Genomic DNA, 20,207 nt, shown 5'->3' with positions numbered 1-20,207 from the left:
GGATGAGGTAGCAAACATCCATGAATAAATCAGGAAGATGGCCCTAACGGACTCAGTGAATACCTCAGGCAGCAGAAACCCAAGAAAGAGGAGCTAGAAGAGGCACCATCATGGATGGACAGGCCCCTGCATGGTATGTACGACCAGCAGATAGAGGAGGTGGCTGATATCCAGAAATCCTATCAGTGGATGGACAGCTGGACTGAAAGACAGCACAGAGGCACTCATCATGGCAGCACAGGAACAAGCTCTGAGCACAAGATCCATAGAGGCTGGGGTCTATCACACCAGGCAAGACGCCAGGTGCAGGCTGTGTAAAGATGCTCCTGAGACCATCCAGCACATAACAGCAGGGTGAAAGATGCTAGCAGGCAAGGCATACATGGAACACCATAACCAAGTGGCCGGCATAGTGTACTGAAACATCTGTGCCAAGTATGGCCTGGAAATCCTGAGGTCAAAATGGGAGAATGACCGAGCTAAGATCCTGTGGGACTTCCAGATACAGACGGACAAAATGGTGGTGGCTAACCAACTGGACATAGTGGTGGTAGACAAACAGACGAGGACGGCTGTAGCGATAGATCTAGCGGTTCCGAATGACAGCAACATCAGGAAGAAAGAACACAAGGAACTTGAGAAATACCAAGGGCTGAGCGAAGAGCTGGAGAAGATGTGGAGGGTGAAGGTAACAGTGGTCCCCGTGGTAATCGGAGCACTAGGTGCGGTGACTCCCAAGCTAGGCGAGTGGCTCCAGCAGATCCCGGGAACAACATCGGAGATCTCTGTCCAGAAGAGCGCAGTCCTAGGAACAGCTAAGATACTGCGCAGGACCCTCAAGCTCCCAGGCCTCTGGTAGAGGACCCGAGCTTGAAGGATTGACTGCCCGGGAAGGGAATTTTTTGTTTTGTTTTGCTAAATTTGCAAGAAATTCTTCCAAGAAATTTGCAAGAATCTCAATTTGTGTGTAGAACTTTGAGATGAAAAATTAATTTAATCCACATTGAAATAGGGCTCAGGTTACATGGACGCTGAACAAGTGAACTACTGTGAATACTTTCTGGATTCACTGTAATCCTTCATACATGCATTATCTGACAAGCCGTCTTCAATTCAAATTACCATTCAATCCAGGGATAAATTCATCAGAGGATAGAGGATATGAGGAGGCACAAATTAGTGAAATGGGGAACACCTTACTATCACTTGTCTTGTTTCCTTTCAACAAACAAAAAATCACAGCCATAAACTCTATATTTCCTTTATTCTTGGCATACACATTAGAAATGTGCAGTGAAGTGAAATCACTTTAGTTCCTCGACTCACAGTGCATTGTGCACATGCAATACTGCCTTTGTAAAAACATAATGGTTGTAAAACATAATGGTCAGAGGGTCAGAGGGCCCGGTGGCGCCAGTGTTCGGCAGCCTCGCCTCTGTCAGTGCGCCCCAGGGTGGCTGTGGCTACAATGTAGCTTGCCATCACCAGTGTGTGTGTGAATGGGTGGATGACTGGTTGTGTAAAGCGCTTTGGGGTCCTTAGGGACTAGTAAAGCGCTATACAAATACAGGCCATAATGGACCTTAACACTAAAACAAGTCCAGATATCGAGGATTTATTTTAAAGTAAAAACCTAAACCCTTGACTCCTGCATTAAGGGTATCCTTTGGGTCTTTTACTTTGTGTGGGGTCTTTTGCTGCTATGGATTAGGTCCATTTGTCAGTTTTTTTCTGTTCTCATGCTAATTCTCTCTACCAGTGGACAGTGCCTCGAGGCATGAGGTCAGTGGCTTTTTTCATGTCGGTGAAAATGATGTCTTAGGGTGTGGTCTTTACAGTTAGCAGATCTCAGTTTTATTCAGAGGTTTTAGAAAGGTCTTTCTACCACTCATCAAAGCAATGTTCTATTGAAAGCAATCATATAAAACTATGCTAAGTGTCTGTCTATAACTACTAATGAGATGTAATGTAGACATGCTGTTTCATACTTTTCCACACTTGTGATTTTCAGATCCCAAGGTGAGGTGACATCCCATCACGTTTAGTGCTGGATCTTTTTTTGTAGAGGAAACTCCTAAGAAGTAAAAAAAATGTCTGGTGCAAAGATCAATTCACTGACCCTCACCCTACTCTTCCTTATGCCCTCGGTAAGTGTTATTTCTTTACTCATGTCTTATAAATGGGTTTATGAAAACGTGTGCAGCAAGGATAACTGTTCATGTCAAAGTGCTTCTGAAACATTCTGTTTGCAGCAGGTGGAGATTCACTTCAGCAGTGTTTGCATATTAGATTGATTTTCACACACTTGTACACTAATTTACTTAGAATAACCATATGGAGTATCTGCATTCAATAATTCATTGATCAGCATGTGACAGGAATAATGGATAAAGATGTATCCTCATCATTTATTCATGGATTGTTCAGCATTATTCCAGCCTGTTAACTGTGTGAGGAAAGAATGGCCTCTCCTGTCAAGGGACACAGAAGACAGTAGTTAATATTTACAAATCGTCACTATGTATGTAATCACTCATACCCACATACACACAAAATGAATGGTGTTTGAATTCAAAGGTGTTTGAAGGAAGGGAAATAAATGGAGAGCTTACAGTCTTTAGTCGTGCTAGTAGTCCGTGCTGCAGGGAGAATGGACTGCTATACCTGTTATGTGTCTGTGAGCGAAGGAGGGAGAAAAAGGAGAGTGGAAAAGTACAAGCTGTCACGGGGCAGAAACGGGAGCTGGAAGCATGTAAATATAATAATAACCACTGCAGCCAAAAACAGTGCCTGACGAGCCCAGCTGTAAGAAAGCTTTTAAGACTCAACTGTACACTGTGTTCGTGTTTTCCTCTGAAACAATAAGTTCCGTTGGAGCCTTTCAACGCCTCTCTCTGTCTCTCACTAGCAAAGTTGACCCAGACAACAAAGTAAAGCTAGTTTTTGGCTACGAGCCCGACACAGAACCTGACGTATTAGCCAGAGGTCCCTTTACGGTTTTACACCTTTACGGTTCGGAGCTGCGGACCTGTTTTATATAGGAGCGGAATAGTTTTCTATACGAGATCACTGAAAAAAGTGCAGCCTCACCTAATGTCCACCCTGTTACTCATTTTATATTAAGATTTAAAAATCTAGTTGGCATTGCTATGACGAATAACCTTCAGTAAAAGCAATAAATCACACAGCAATAGTACATTCATGTAGTTGTAAAAAGCATGGTAATATATTAAGTAATCCAAAGTATTCAGAATACGTTACTCTCATTGACAACACGTTACAAAATACATTTTGGGGCATGTATTCTGTAATCTGTACTGGAATACATTTTAAAAGTAACCTTCCCAGCACTGGGTATATGTGAGCACTTGGCAACAGTGGGAAGGAAAAACACACTTTTAACAGGACCGGGGTCATGGAGGGCCAGTCATTTGCCAGAACTAGTTGGTGGTGAGGGGAGGATGATGGGACAAAACACAGACTCAACAGGCCTTGTATCCTGTATCATGATAAAGCTACTACCTTGTGTGGATATCCAAAATAATTTACAATTGTTACAAAATTACCAAGTATGTGTTTAAAGTTATTTGAAGTTCTTTCAAACTAAACTTTGCAAATTTGTAAACATAAACCAGTGTTATGTTATTGGTACTGTTAGAATTATATAATAATGTACTGGCCAATGTTGTTTTGCTAACATATATATGCTTTTAAATAATATATATTTCAATTTGTCTGTTAAAACTATCATAACTATCATAACTCTCTTGCCAGATATACCAACTTTATTTATGGTCCCCTTTCCTTTAATTCTAAATCATACATTTGCAATCTTCAGTAACCGTTGTCTTATGACTTGATTGTTTTGCTAGTGTGTATGTTTTGTAGTGATAGCTACTGCTAAGCTCAGTTTAATATCAGTCTGTTTCAAATATTTTATTAAGAAACATGTACAATGCAAGTGAAAACTTTTAGATTGAATATAGTGCTTCAGTTGTACAAGTCAGTCAGTGAACGATGCTGCATATACCCACACAAACCAGTGCTAACCAAAAACGAGGAAATTTATTTAGCATCTTGTTCTGTATAACAGAAGACAGAGCAATGGTTGCCAAGTCTGTTCAAAACCCTTCATCTGGCACTAAGGACATATGGAATACAAATACAGGATTTAAAGGTTGACATGTCCTTTTTCCGCCAGAGAAGAATACAGACAGCGCCTAGCATTAACACAATACAAATCCATTCCCAACTCACAATTCATTCACAATCCTTCCTGAGACAATTCATGTTTAATTGTCTCTGTTCTTAATGCATCATTAATAAATTATTATCATTATTAACATCATTAATAATATTACATGCCTTTTTAAAATGCAGTCTCTCAAACACAGGTTTAAATTATAAGCTAGCTCTTGTTTCAGAATTATTAAGATGAGTCTTTAGAAAGTGTCTGACCTTCAAAGAAATCTCTCCTTGTCAACGTGTTTTTCTGCTGGAGCTGGTAAAAGAATGGAGACACTCCCTGGATGACAACCCCAATTCCCAAAAAGTTGCAATTCCGTGTAAAGTGAAAATAAAAACTGAATAAAATGAATCTGCAAAACTTATAAACCCATATTTTATTCACAATAGCACACAGAAAACGTATGAAAAATGTCTAAACTGAGAAAATGTGAGGGAGGTATTTAGGTGTGTTTAATAAATAAATAATATTTAATAATTATTTAATAAAGAATAAAAATCTCTTTGGTTAATTTAAAATAAATAAAATAAGTAATCTGTAAAATAGGGATTTAAAACAAATCCCTATTTATCCCTCCCCCCCCAATTATTTAGTTTTTTGATGGGAAAAACCTGTAAACTAGTTCAACTTCATTCTGAGCTGTTGTAAGATTCACATAACAATCTACTGAAATAAGAATAAAAACCCACGATCAAGTTTAGTCAGACAAGCAACATACTAATATTTGATGCTGATCTGATGCAGTGTGACCAAGGGCAGACAGATATGATATAACCACAGGAGGTTACAGAGCAGAGACATAAACAGAGGAAGCCGAATACACTGTATGTCTTTGCCTCTCAAGCCACTTATCATTTTAATACCTCTGCTTCCTATGACTTAGTCTCATATGCACTTAGAGAGCAGTCCCAAAGTCTAAAATCTAAAATCTAAAAGCAGAATGTGGAACTCGTCAGGGTGGATGTTTTTCTACACCTCAGAGTTTAATAAAATTCACAGCCCACATTTCAATCACGTCCCTACTGCAAGCCAATGCAGTCAGTTTAATGTCTACATGAATGAAAATAAAAACATCATATTTTAGTTAGATGCTAAATCTAAAACACAGAGAATCAACAATTGTTATCCAATTGTGTGATTTATCAATACACAAAGGTTTGCTATATTTAGCAACAGCTGAAATGTATCTGTAGCCAAAATGCCCAATACAAGTGTTTCCATTTGTTTTACTAGAATAGATCTCTTCTTTTGATTAATGGATGTAATTTTCAGCAACTTTAATCTGAGTTAAACAGACACTAATTGAAACACATGAGTGGATGTTCTTGACATTTTAACCAAGTGGTTTCAATTTCCTTTACTTGAAATGTACTTTAGTTTGCAAATCTATCTATATAGTAAATGATTTTTGACCGAATCTATAAATCACAAAGCCTGATTATCCAAATTACTGGGATAATTATATTTATTGGCTCATTAGTCCATTGTACATCATCTCATAATTACAAGATAAGGTCTGAAAATTTTGTGGGTGTACATGCAGTGCACTATTAGTACTTACATCATCAAAAATGAAGCATATGCTTAAGTTCAATGAGGAAGATCTTTAATCACTCATCTGCCTTCTGTCCCTGCTTTTCTGTGTACATGTCTACTGCTTTCCCACACTGTCAGTCTCAACATTGACGTCATTACTCTAGTCCAGTCATCTTCTTGCAAGCCTTCTTCGAGCCTGTCAGCCTCCACTTTACATGGTTTAAATTTGTGCTCTCCGTCGTTCTCCCTTTCAGGCTGTCATTCGTGCAACCCACCTCCTTCCCATCTCCACCTCACAGACACCTCAGTCAGAGCTCCATCCAAACCTCAGTCTTCATCTTCACCACCAATCTCTAGACTCCACGGAGTACTGTCCTAAATCCTATCACTGCTGGGATTCCATACTGCCATGATGGGTCATCGGAGTCTAATTGCCAAATAAATTCATTTCTATCTATCTCTATCTCAATAAATCATGTTGGGTTCTTCCAAGTGATCTCTCCTTATTTAACTTGGTTTCATTAATATTCACATACTGCAAATCACCAACACTCTTCTTTCAAGTCATCATTTACCATTTGAAAGCTTAAACAGTGTTTACTTGCCTCTGTCCTGATGTCTGAATACCTGCAAACCAGTGACTCATGAACATTCAAATGCAAGTTAGCTCTAATTATTACATCCATGTACACCTGTGTATATATCTGAGAAATCCCCATCTTCATTTTCAGTCAAGGTCAAAGAATTGTATTTTTAATAGGCTTACAGTTTGTTTTCAGAATCGTCCTACTGAGAAGTGACAGTTTGTTCCTTCTGATTAAAGAACACCAGCTTCAGCTTTGCTCTATAGACATGATGGCCTGAAAAGGATGCAATCAAACAATGGACAAGCTGTATAAAGGAAAGGTTTAAGATACATGAAACTGAAAATTATTTCAAACCAATTATGCTACCTGGTAAATTAAGCTACAACATTTTAAAAAAATAATATTTATGTTAAATCATTACATCAAATAATAAATATTTATTAACAAACTGCACTCAGTGTATGCCAGATGTTTGAAGCTTATCCATGTTATTCAGCAGATTAATATTCCTCTTGAAGCTAACACGTGGAGTCTCCTGGACTGACGCCAGCACAGAGACATGTTCATACCTTGATCCTCACCATAGGGGCTGTAAATGATGTGCCCCTGGTCATAACCTCCATGTCTGCAGTCGTAGCCATGCAGTCATCCGTGTCTGGATGTCTGGAGAGCACAATTATAAACTTCATGTCTGTGGTTCAGAACAGATGGGACTAAAGCTTGGCAACGTGTGGTGTGAAAAAGGCTCATCTTTCCTGACTTGTTTTCATTGGAATAATGTCGTCCTGTCGGTCAGTTAGAATGGAGAGAGAGCCAGCAGCTCTGAAATGATTAGTTTAATTGGTTGGGATTTCAGACAGATCCCAGGACTTAGACCTCTCCCACAGTAGATTGAAGCACATGAGTGGCTAATGAAGCAACCAAGCACTTTGCCTTTGAATCTTTTCTATGTGCTCTTTAGCTGCTTGACTCTCTCTCTCTCACTCACACACACACTCTCTGTATGTGTGTGTGTCCCTGTGTGGGTGTGTATTGTCTTCTAGATTTCAAGCCAACAGGTCCCCTCTAACTGTGTGATCAAGATGGAGCAGGAGAAATGCATGGAAATGATGGCCTTGGATTCCAACAATCAAGAATTTGGTGAGTCTTTGTTGCCTTCATGATAAACTTGTATTAAAACAGAAGCATCTTTGGATTCTTCGTGCTAATGAGCTTGTGATAACTCCACAAACTGTAGATGACTCACCTGATCCTTGGAAAATGTTTTTTAAAAAACGAACCTCACAGTTCATAGCCTCTGTGCTTGATTTGAAGCATCGGATAACTAATGAGGCCACAGGAAGACTGTATTTTTGGAGCAAGGGCACGTGCTTTAGTTGTTAGTGTCTTGTGATGATGATTCTGAAAATGAAAGTTGATCGGTGAGTGACAGCTGTCTCTCTGGCTGATTAGATGATGAATGAAGGGAATATTAAAACTATGGGCAACTTGTGTCAGTTCTCCTTTGTGACCTTAGTTTCTGACTTAACTCTCACTGTCAGAAACTAACGGCGAACTGTTCCATATTCAACAACCCTTTGTCATATATATCCAGCCTTGCCTTTTATTTTGTCTCCACAGACCTTTAATAAAAAAACATTTGTTATGTGTTGTTAAAAACTTTTTTGTGGTGCTAGAATTTAGATAATCTTACAGAGTAAACTAACATTAGCTACTTAAATACTTTCCAACTATTGTGCAACCATTCCCATATGGAAAAGAAATAGTAAAAACTTATATGATTCACTCATTAAAGTGGCCACTTTCTCATTACTTTCATATGTTGTTTTAGTAAGTATCCAAAACATACAAGTTTAATTTATATAATTTTTCAAGGGTTCTTGTATCTGTTTTCACTCTTGTATGCTTTTCATACAAGTTTCACACAAGACAAACTTTATAAGATTTATATATATCTTTTTCATGTGGGTTGTGGGAGTCTAGCAGTTGTTTTTGGTGTTTGCGTGTATAGATTTTAAATTGTAATATCATGGTTTCTTGGCATATTACAAACATTTCAGCAGTAGTTGAATTTGAGAAACAAAACATGTTCACTTTTTGGGACAAATTCACTGTCAAATACAAAGAGTCGGTTTAACAGACACACATATATAACCATATCATTAACGTATATGTGCACCAATTTTTTACAACTGCAGGTTTAATAATCTCTGACAGGAAAGCTCACTGATTAAAGCAGTGCTTAGACTACGTTGTTAGATCCTGATTCACCCCCCATTTCCTAATGGTCTGTGCTGTCTGTCTACTAGTCTGCAGAATATATTGTTAAATCTAGGGCAGGAAGATGTTTTTGACATTCCTGGACTGTTAACCTACTGCCTTCTAGCAAATGTTAATTCAACTGGTCTTTAGGTAGACTTAGTCCATATAAATTTTTTCAACCCTTCCTACACTACCCAGATGATGTTTCATTTCATTAGCTGCATGTGATGGCACTAGAAATCATAGAAATAATTCAGTATTTCAAGTATTTCACTGATTAAAATAACAGATTACTTTGGAACATGTTACACCCATGAAGAAGAAACCTCTGGCAGAACTGGCCTAAGGGAGGGGCAGCACAGAAGAAAATCACTCGGGCAATTGAAACACACAAAGAAATGGCAATTGCACTGAACTGAGATGAGCTAGAAGCTGTTGTCATCATGAAATTGGCTTCAAAACACAAAAGCAAACTATGTAACCAGTACCACAGAACTTCAGACCAGTGCTAATATTAAAACTTTAATGATAATATAAGCATGGAATATAGAGCCCATTGTACTATTTGCAAAAAACAGTCACAACAACCACTAACAACAATGTCCTAAAAACAGAATTTAAACCTGATGTACCACTTTACATGCTTTCTGCAGGCATCTCTCCATTTCTAACTCAAGGTCTGTTTTAAGTGAGCTTTAGACATTCAAAATGCAACACTAAATTAACACTAAAAGGAGAGCATCTGGAGCAGAAGTTGAATGGCTGAGTTGATTGATTGATTATAATTCAAGCCAGGGTGTTGTTGTGCAGTTGCTCTGTTTAAAGAACCGTTCTTTATGTTGGTTCACTGCCCACTGTTCACTTTGAGGGGGCAGTGGAACACATGGGGACCAATTACTTAACATTTACTCACTGAGCTTCATTAGTTTGTGAATACCTTTTTTAAAAAGCACATTTTGCGGGGTTTAAATCGAGAGTTTAATTGAAATAAGTCTGTTTTTGTAGAACTTCCCTAATTGCAATGGGACAAATCATGGAACAGTATATATATATATATATATATATATATATATATATATATATATATATATATATATATATATATATATATATATATATATGCTGGACAAAATGGCAGCAGAATCCCACAATAAATCTAAAAGATGGCTTGTCACTATCATATTTTATGACACAGAAGAAAAAAAAGGGACAAATTATTTGGTAGCTTTTCAACACAGCTTTTTAGTGTTTTTCGTTGGAATGTTTGACATCAAACACACCACATCATCAAATTAGGGCATACCTCACCAATGTAACTACACAACAAATTATTAGTTATAGTTAAAGCTAAAATATCCAGTTGTTTTCCAGTTATCCTTTAAAACTGTGTCTAATTTAGAGTGACATGTAAATACACTCAAACAGAATAACAAATTAAAAGGTTACAAATCTATGAGACTTGCTCCTTGATTTCTGATGCAAACCGATCCCTGTATAAAAGTGTTGTAGAAAAAGATGCAACAGCAAAGACTATTTTTTACTACTATCATCATGTAGTAGTCTGATAATTGATTTATTTAGTCCAAAGACCAATTAGATGGAAACAAAGAAAAGGTACCTGGTCAAAATGTAATTTGATATAGTAGCAGTGATATGAAATGAACATATGGCTTTTTGGACTTGAGCACTGAGCTTTTCTCCCCGTCGTGTCCCCAGATTGCCCGTGGTTTTGGGACAATCTGACATGTTGGCAGCCTGCCAGGCTCGGGGAGGTGGTTGAGGTCAACTGTCCTGAACTCTTCTCTCAGTTTATGAGTGAAGAAGACTACGGTCTGTTTCTATACATTTATCTTTATATTTCAGACAGCTCTACTGCTGTAGAATTACATTGGTGTGTTTGGCGTGTTTACTGTAAGTAAATAAAGGGCTCTGTGTCTGCAGAATTGGGAAAGGTTAGCCGCAATTGCACTCAGTTTGGTTGGTCGGAGCCCTTTCCCCACTATCTTGATGCCTGCCTGTACGAGGAAGGAAACAGCACCCACCCTGTGAGTTAAACAGCACCTCAGCATCTGCAACTGTGTCTAATGCACAGTTGTATTTGACATTTTCTACATGAAATGCTCTGTGTCTCTATCACCATTGTAGGACATGTATTACGTGTCAGTGAAAGCTCTGTACACTGTGGGCTACAGCACCTCTCTGGTCTCTCTAACCACAGCCATGGTCATCCTGTGCAGGTTCAGGTGAGAAATACTGTACGTCTTATAGGAGATAAGACTGACTTTAAACCAGATGAAATGCATCTGCTACAAGATCAAAACCACTGACAGGTGAAGTAAAGAGTACTAAGGACCTCGTCTTTGTAATGGAATCTTTCTGTGCCATTTATGAGTCAGCCTGTGGATGCTCAGTTTATGAAGTTGGTACAAATTGTTAGTGTGAGGATCTGACAGACTTGACTGTATATAAAAGATACGGCATCCATAAACTCCACAGGTTAAACACGCAGATACCTGCCAATAGGTCTTTATTATCGCACTACAATAAACACTGAAATTTCACTCACCAACACTGAAGCACAAACTATTTGAGTAGTCTGTTCTGCTTAGCAGTCCATATTAATTATCAGATAATGCCATTAAAATGTTTCCAAATACAGCAGAGAGGTCCAGTTCAGTGGTTCACAGTCAAAATGGCCACGCCCCTAACTTCAGATTTAGAAAAACCCAAATTGGTCATATTACTGGTATTACCTTTTGGACATTTTCCTATGGAAGTCTCTGGAGACTGATATGCTTTTGGAGCCAGCCTCAAGTGGCTATGGACACTAATTAATGTGGCAAAAGTAGTAGTACTTATGCTTCTAACACTGGTATCCTGTCTATGTGTTAACAGTGAATCAGTGTTTTGCAGAACAGCACTTGTGTGTGTTTATCAGGGAAAAGAAAATATTAGTTACAAAATAATCAATTTTTATCCAGAGTGTTCACATTTATTCCTTCACACAGGAAGCTGCACTGTACCAGGAACTTCATCCACATGAACCTCTTTGTGTCATTCATCTTAAGAGCTATTTCTGTCTTCATCAAAGACGGCGTGTTGTATGCAAAAGAGGACAGCGAGCACTGCTTCATACACACTGTGAGTAAAACAAGCTGCACATGTGCCAGTAAAGCAGGCTGTACTCATGCTGGTGATGGTTTGTGGCACCTTTGCTGACACTCTCTTGCACGTTGCTTTTATCTGTCTTTTCTTGAAGCTGGAGTGTCGAGCGGTGATGATATTCTTCCACTACTGTGTTCTTTCTAACTACTTCTGGCTCTTCATCGAGGGTCTGTATCTCTTCACGTTACTAGTGGAGACCTTCTTCCCTGAGAAAAGATACTTCTATTGGTACATCATAATAGGCTGGGGTGAGATGTCTTACATGCCATGCTATCGTTGTATTCATATTTCCAAATGTCATGTTGTTTACTTGGTGATGTTGGTTTCAGGGACCCCGACGGTGTGTGTGACCATCTGGGCAGTGCTGAGGCTGCACTTTGATGATATAGGGTGAGTTATGAATAACACTGTAAGTAGAGTCTCATGTTTTTGTTGCATATGTGCTGAACATTTCATTTTATCATATGCACTCTTAGCTGCTGGGACATGAATGACCATGCTGCCATCTGGTGGGTGATAAAAGGACCTGTGCTGGCTTCAATTATGGTGAGAAGCCAGGATGCAAAAACACAGTCTTTCTTTTGTCAAGTATATTTGTATTACTTTTATACAACTGGTTTATTCTACAGGTTAACTTTGTGCTGTTCATTGGCATCATCATCATCCTGGTTCAGAAGTTACAATCTCCAGATATTGGTGGAAATGAATCCAGTATTTACCTGTAAGTACTTGACATTAACATAAAGTTTCTTATTAGATGAGTTAAGATGTAAATGCATTTTGTTTTGAATGTGTTTAATATCTTATTTGTGTATTTAACATAATTTTATACCATTTTGTGATCAGTGCTAAAACATAACAAGTGTTTCATTGTGTAATTAATTAACAACAAGTACTTTTTACCCAATAAGGAGAGCGTTTCTCCCTATCTATAAGTTTTGGAATTGTCATGCAGTTTGCTTCACTGTTAATGAAAACACATTATTAGCACATTATTATTAGCATTTACTTTTAAAAAATTGAGGTATTTTGGAGACAAATTCAGTATTTCTGCATCTTAAAACTTTAACTTTGTCTTTCCATTTTTGTAGAACATATTTCACTTTTTACTTGACTACATTTAGTCACCTCACTATATACAATAGTAACCCCAGTGTCACAGACCCATTTGTGGATAGATCTGAATACATATGGATGACTATGTAGTCCAGCTGTCCATCCTTACATTTCAGGGGCACTGGAGCTTTGAGCAGTCTATCACAGGGCTATCACCATTCACACTCACATTCATGCCTACAGTCAATGTAACATGCATGCCTTTGCACTGTGGGAGGAAGCTGGAGCCTTGTGGGAGCTTGGGTTAAGCTCCATGATTCCTGGAACCCTATTATTTATTCTCCAAGTTAAAGTTCTGATTTGCCAGCTTTTTCAGAGCTCACGCTGATCTGATTGTGGGGGAAAGTGTTTAGTTATAGATATATAAGTTACAGATATGTTACTGACTGAATTTAAAACCTTGAAACCTTGAAATGGCATATTTATCCTCATGCATATATGCCCTACTGTAAATTTAGTCTTCTGTGTATGAGGACTGACACATTGGTAGAACAGCTCTCTCATTGTGATGGTGATGATGATGAGTGTGTTTCATGCGTTTGCTTTACAGGAGGTTGGCACGCTCCACTCTGCTGCTGATTCCTCTGTTCGGGATCCACTACACTGTGTTCGCCTTCTCTCCTGAGAATGTCAGCAAGAGGGAACGTCTGGTATTTGAGCTTGGGCTCGGATCCTTCCAGGTAATTATTTCTCCTGCATAGCCTAATGTAGGCAAGGATAATGCCTGTGTGAACTATTTTCAGAAAAAAACTTTCAGTCTATATTGTGGCAGTGCATCAGTTTCTTTCTACTCTTTGATCTGTTTTTATAGCTGTTGTTGTTGTTGTTTATGATCTGTATTTATAGGGAGACAACATCCTTAATATTAGCACAGAACCTCTGCCCACCCCCTATTCAAACTTTTTCTTTATGGGTGGCAGCCAGTCAGAATAAATTTGACTTAAAGAAAGTGAGAAGGAAGCTAAAACAACTTGTTTCACACAGAGGGTGAACTGAGGGGATGCTTCAAGGCCCAGTAAGATAATTAATAATAATTAATAATTTGAAGTCTTAAGTTACAAAATTCTGATCTAGTAGTGTCAAAGAATTAAAATCTGGAGCTGGAAATGAGCAAAGTAGGTCTAAACATTTTTTTACATTTATTTTCAAATCCAAAGTCAAAATTTAGAACATAATTTTTGCTAGCAACATTTATAAACCTCCACTAGAAGGCAGCATCTTGCAGCGTGACTTATTCACCCTGCATATTCAGCCATCCATCCTGAGCTGAAACTGCCACATTAATGGTTAAAGTCAAGCAGAAGGATTCTTGACTGCATCGTGTTCACTTTAGATGAGTTAGTCTCTTTGTCTCATGCTCTGACTTTCTGTGTTTCTTCAGGGCTTTGTGGTGGCCGTCCTCTACTGCTTCCTGAATGGAGAGGTAAGTCTTTTTTATAGCAAGCTATCACCACAACACATTGGTGTTATTAAAGTACTTTATAACAGCACATAATCTCTCAATCCAAATATTTATACATGAGATCTGAGGTTTGAGTTATGAATCTCTGCATTGAACAGAAATGCACTTTATTTTTGGGGTCTCCACCAGATATTTCCTAATTAAGTCAATATTTAAAGAATTCAATTTGAAGTGAAAAAAATATCATTTACAGTCAAAACATTTTTACTATTAATATTCTTATTTTTTTAAATGAATTATGTCACCTTTCTGCAGCACACCATGGTCTGTCTAGAGTTTGATGCCAATCAAAATGCTCTTACACAAACACTTTGCAGTTCTGAAAACTACATAAATAAAGGATAAAAAAAGGAACATATAAATTTTAAAAAGTATTAAATAAAAAAGGACAGTAATAATAAAGTTTGATAAATAAATGACATGACATAATGGTAAACCAACAGCAGGTAAACACTGTGTGTTAGAGGAGAATAAATAGATGAAGTCTACAACATAATGTAGCAACACAGTGTAACAGCTAATGTGGCAGCAACACTATGACCCAGTGTAGAAAAATGTTGTACTGAACAATATTTTTTAATTGTAACTTTATCATTATTAATTAGTTCATGAAGAGACTTTTCCCTAGCTATGAATTGTGAAAGTGAGCACTGACCTCAGCAGAAAACATTGTCTCAGCGTGCCCTTATAATTTTAAAGATGTTGTGTGTCTTACATACACTTTCTTCAGTTTAACAGGTTGTAAAAAATACGAGGGGTAAAGGGAGTCTGGCACATTCGCATTTTCATCCCTTTAGTAGAAACTTTTTTTTGGAGCTCAGCACTTTCTTAGAATAGAATGCATGACTAATTTAACTGTGTGTAGATGTAAAACCATGAGACTGCATTTTCTGGTACAAGAAAATGACTGTTTACAGTCCACTCAGAAATGTAGAGCCTGAAGGCACTGAGCTTGTCTCTTTCCAGCGAGGTCCATTAATAATGACCTTGTGAAGTATATCCCTCAAGGTGCAATCGGAGATCAAGAGGAAATGGCGCAGCTGGACGGTGAACAGGTACTTTGCTGTGGACCTGAAGCACCGGCATCCTTCGTTGGCGAGCAGTGGGGTGAACGGGGGGACGCAGCTGTCCATCCTCAGCAAGAGCAGCTCGCAGATCCGCATGTCCAGCCTGCAGGCCGAGACTCCAGCCACCTGAGCAGCGCTCTCGGGGACGCCAAGTCTGATGACGACACTGCCGCCTCCGGACCTGATGCCACCAAACCTACAATCCTCCCAATGACCAGCCTCACCAACCCGTTCCTCAATCCCTACCCCAACCCGTACCCCGATGAAATCATGATGGAAACCCAACTCACCTCCAGCGACCCAGAACAGCCACTTGTCTGAGTCCACATCCAATGAAATATGACCAAACAGGTCATGACAGGTGAATTGAATGACACATTCAGGTGCAGCCTGTAGGTTCACTCTCCCGTTCTGGAACCCCACTAAAAAGGCATGTGTGCCGGCTCTCTCTGTATATATTGTATTGGTGTTCAGAATTGTCTGGTGTTGCAGTATTTGCTTTGCAACACAGAGGGACCAAATAGCTCTACAATACAGTATGTATCCCATCACACTGATCATTCCAGTCTGTCTGAGGACACTTTGGTCTTCAGGTTTCACACTTTTCTCAAGATACATTTTAGATGACTTTACACTTAATTCCTTAATTAATCTCCTAGCGCCTGTGCCATGGAAAGTGATTTAACTGAAGAAAGTAAACACTGGTGACTCTGATGTAAATATTTTACTGGGACACGCCGCTGGATTTAAATATGAAGATTAGTTTCCTATTAGCTTGTACAAACTGTTGTCCTCCGTGTCCGACGCTTATCTCAACTGGGACTTTGGATTTTTTAACAAAACGATTGTGTTACACACTGTGGAGATGTGTGAAAGATGAGGTTGAAAAAATAATAAAATAAATAAATATTAATAATAATTTGTGTCACATGGAAGTGAAGCCTGCCCCAATCTGAGCATGTAAATTAAGGATAAGTGCTGCTGCTACTCCAGTTTATTCTGGTGTGGGTCCCTAACCCTAAACACCAGGAGTAATCTTTTAAAAGAAGCTGTATATTTAATACCCTGAACATGGAGGAAAGTTTCTCTTTTTCAGCCTCTTTATCAGTGTTAATGACTGAATCAGGGACTCTAAAGCAAACCTGGCCAGTTTCATTGGCATCATACTCGCATTCAAAACAATCCCTCTTTGTCTCCTCTGTTTCGGTGCATATAAAACACTGAAAAAGCCATCCTCTTTTTTTCTATCAATGACTGCAGCACCCGCGATGCACAAACAGTGACTGTGTGTAAGCTTAGTATTATCATTCGCAGCCTCAGCTGTGACAGATTTAAAACAATATAAAGGTAGTTGAAGACAACTTCTGTCACAGAAAATTTTCACCAATCAGTATTTACTAGATTATTATATGGACATATTTCTGTGTAATATGCCATTAAAGTTAAAAATATGTATCATGTTGATCTTCAGATGTGTCCACAGTGCTAAGGTTTGCAAATGCGACCACAAACAGGCCTTTTTTTTAATCTCTAGAAAGTCTAAGAAGAGGACACTGATGTAGTCAGCAGGTCTGTAGTTTTAACAGCCAATAGTACAGAAAATGTCAATGAAAATGAGCACACGACTGAAATGTCATGAGTTCAGTTGCTTGCATGAAACTGCATTTATTGTCCACGTGGGTTGTTTGTGAGAATTCAGTGTTTTTTGGATGTTGTTTTTTCTTTTTCTTAGGGTTATTAGTGTTTATCAGGCTGCTGTGGAGCTAATGTACTACATGTATCTCCTCCACAGCCTATTGCACGAGGAAACTGTATAAAACTATAATGGTCTAAGTGGAGATATAGACCATGAGAAACATCACAGCACTTCTTTTTCGGGCTAAAACCTTTGTATTTTTCTCCTTACAGAGGACCATTTGAAAAATCTGTTTGAATTATTTTGATTAATGAGGTTTTCTCCTCGCTTGGAACAGCTCTTTGTTACTGATGCTGTATGTGCTCATTCTGCTTAAAGACAAGTACGCTGAGATGGATGTTACTTATACCAAGATGGTAATTTTCTCATTCCAAAGACAAATGAATCGGCTCTTCAGTGAGTATTTGCACGGCTGTATCTGTTTGCGATGCTCAAGTTTGCATTGCAACTGATGTCACTGCAGATTTTTCCTTTTGGTCTGACTCAGCTATCCTCTAAAACCCCATGTTTGACTCTACTTTGTGTCTCCTAAAGTGCCTTTAAGCACAAAATAAGTATTTTGACTTCTGTTGATGAGTTCAAATAAAAGGAGATTTGTCTTTTCTTTTTGAAAAACTAAACTGCAAAGTAAAGGGTTTTACAAAGTGCTTTTACAATGCTTCACACTAATTTTAACCCCGGAGGCCTTCAAAGTCCTTAAAGCATGTTTAAGGAGACACAGAGAACATGACCAGTTAGTGTTGTCAGTAAAGCAGTGCTACAGTATAATGGCTTCTAAATATAGCGGCCATTGTACAGTGCAGCACAACATCACGTCTACACACTAATAAATGGTTAATTTAGTGGGCCGTTTTGGGGTTGTTGTTTTTTTTTCTGTTTTTTTTTTTTTTTTGCTTAATGGCAGAAATATGAGAAAAAGTTCTCATGAGCCAGTAAAGAAAGGGGTTAATGATTTTTCTTTTTGATTTGTTGTTGGGGGATTTGCAAAAAATAAGACAGTTTTCTTCATTACAGGAGATAAATTCTTATCTATTAAATATGAAAGACAGACACGACCTTTAAAACTCAAAAACTGATTAAATTCTTTGATTAGCATAATGCATTTTTGCTAAGTATGTCACACATTATTTATGACCGATAACAAAAGAAAACCACATCTCCTCAGTTCAGCATGTTATCATAGTTTGAGCTGTTTTCCATATCGGCTGTTTGAATTTACACCATAAATATCATTCTGGTGATTTACAGGTAAGAAGATGCCTTATATTAAACCCCAAAAGTTAAAAATAATAATAACTTGGACTTGGACTAAAATCACTTAAACAGATATTTTAAAGTAAAGATAACATTGTCCTAAACAAATGTATGTTTAGGTTAAATGCTTTGGCTCATTTGAAAGTATGACTAAAAAAAAGTAGACATCTAGGTTATATATATTCATGCGTAGTCTTGTTAATGTTAAGAGGTTACAACTACAGGCAGTGGTTCTCTTAATAAACATAGAAATTCTCTACATGATATTAAAATGTAGCCAATAAATTCACATAGATACTATTTGTAACTGTAAGAGTGTCATTTTCCCCCCTAAACTTAAGGCGTCTTTGGACCTGCAAATATTCACATTTTCTGGGAGTTCAGATGAGTCAAAAGCAAAGAGAGAAAAGAAGGGCTGACCAGAAACTGTGTTGTCCTGCTAATCTGCTATGTATGCATTTAGTCTGAGCTAAAACAATACCAGTGCAGATGCAACAGCAGCCATAGGGGGGTCATACAGGGAAAGGGCTGGTCAATCACCACCTCTGCTCTGGTTCACTTGGGGTCTTCAGTTGAGCTCATCACAAACATTTTGACAATCTCACCAGTCCAGTTTTAAACCATATATTTATGATTTCCTTTAATGTTAAAATTAAAGTTAGAGCCTTATATTGCCAGTACTATGTTGATGTCAAACAAAGATGTTGCTGTTACTATAGGAACCTGTTGTTTTTGACAATGAAGTAGTTAGTTAAAGTGTTTGAAAGGTGTGTAATCAACCTTTGTGACTAAATAAACTGCAGTGTAAATGTGCAAGACAGAAACAAGCTGCTAGTGTACCTTGCAAAAAGTTTTTGTGGTTCAAAGTAAATAGCTGTCATTCAAAAACTGCGCTGTGATTGTTTTCATATTTTTATTTTTAGTAAATGGTGATTGTGTTTGCTAAAAGTATAAAGCCTCCTGTAATGCCTCTGTACTCTAATCGGCTGATGCATGCGCTTTAAAACGTTTTGATCTCATTTGACCAGCAGACGTAATCACAGGGGAGGGTCGTGCTTCCATGCCATTAAGGGAATCTGAGCTGTGTCCTTGTTTTAAATCCCTCCGACGAGTGGGTGAAGCAATTAATAAGCTAGAACACAGATATTGGGTTTCAACTGTGAATGCTTTATCAGATTGTAGTTTAAGTCCCATCATGACCCATTAAATACTTTTCCTTTGAATGTTAATGTTCACAAACATGAGGAAAGGTACAGTGCCATAAAAACTGCTGGGTTGTTTTTTTTGTATAGCATGACAACAAAGTTGATTTCTAATGAATTTCTTTTTTGACATATGCTGTCTCTTCAATTGTTTTATTGTACTGATTGCTATGGGGCTCATCATAGATTCAGATTGCTGAATGTAAAATTAACTTCAAGATCTCTGCTATGAGTCTGCTCCTGTCTGCTCATCAGCTCCTTTTTATTTGATCTCTCTTTTTTTTTTTTTGGGGGGGGGGGGGGGGGGTGCACATTAGAAGGGTTTTTTTGTACATCATGTAAATATCAACAATAAATGTTTTTAACTTGTTGTTTCAATGTTGTTTGTTAATGCTGTTTTGTATTTCAGAGATGTAAATCTTTGAAATACTATTATTATTTTTTAAAAGACTGCTGTTCATATAACAACTGAGCACTCTAGGATTTAATCAGGGCAACATCCAGAGGGGTCAGAGGGTGGCACCAGCCCTCTTTTATGGAGTTTTTTATACATTACCCAACATTTCCTGTAGGATTAGTATTTAGGGCCAAAGACACCACCAAAATTATACTTA

At 38.1% G+C, this 20,207-nt stretch overlaps 1 protein-coding gene across 4 annotated transcripts in view; it reads left to right on the top strand.

The window, feature by feature from the left end:
- The window catches only part of adcyap1r1b (adenylate cyclase activating polypeptide 1b (pituitary) receptor type I), a 38,542-nt gene extending 18,673 nt beyond the window's left edge, over positions 1-19,869 (top strand). For 2 of the 4 annotated variants that reach the window (XM_085386758.1, XM_085386759.1), the window contains 13 exons: positions 2,012-2,147; positions 7,413-7,509; positions 10,348-10,461; positions 10,573-10,676; positions 10,777-10,874; positions 11,640-11,772; positions 11,891-12,044; positions 12,126-12,186; positions 12,273-12,342; positions 12,426-12,517; positions 13,463-13,592; positions 14,294-14,335; positions 15,370-19,869. In XM_085386758.1, the coding sequence (XP_085242884.1) occupies positions 2,091-2,147; positions 7,413-7,509; positions 10,348-10,461; positions 10,573-10,676; positions 10,777-10,874; positions 11,640-11,772; positions 11,891-12,044; positions 12,126-12,186; positions 12,273-12,342; positions 12,426-12,517; positions 13,463-13,592; positions 14,294-14,335; positions 15,370-15,762 (1,545 nt within the window). In that variant the 5' untranslated portion in view covers positions 2,012-2,090 and the 3' untranslated portion in view covers positions 15,763-19,869. Of the gene's footprint in view, positions 1-2,011; positions 2,148-6,036; positions 7,510-10,347; positions 10,462-10,572; positions 10,677-10,776; positions 10,875-11,639; positions 11,773-11,890; positions 12,045-12,125; positions 12,187-12,272; positions 12,343-12,425; positions 12,518-13,462; positions 13,593-14,293; positions 14,336-15,369 lie in introns of all 4 variants that reach the window. The other 2 variants (XM_085386760.1, XM_085386761.1) reach the window with 2 other exon arrangements.
- Positions 19,870-20,207: the final 338 nt, after the last annotated feature.

This window comes from Rhamphochromis longiceps, linkage group LG17, assembly GCF_057381845.1.
Source record: "Rhamphochromis longiceps isolate RC_006_pf linkage group LG17, R_longiceps_female_GT1.1, whole genome shotgun sequence".
NCBI classification, from domain to species: domain Eukaryota; kingdom Metazoa; phylum Chordata; class Actinopteri; order Cichliformes; family Cichlidae; genus Rhamphochromis; species Rhamphochromis longiceps.
Note: the sequence above shows the minus strand (reverse complement) of the source record. Positions and strands in the feature narration are given on the sequence as shown.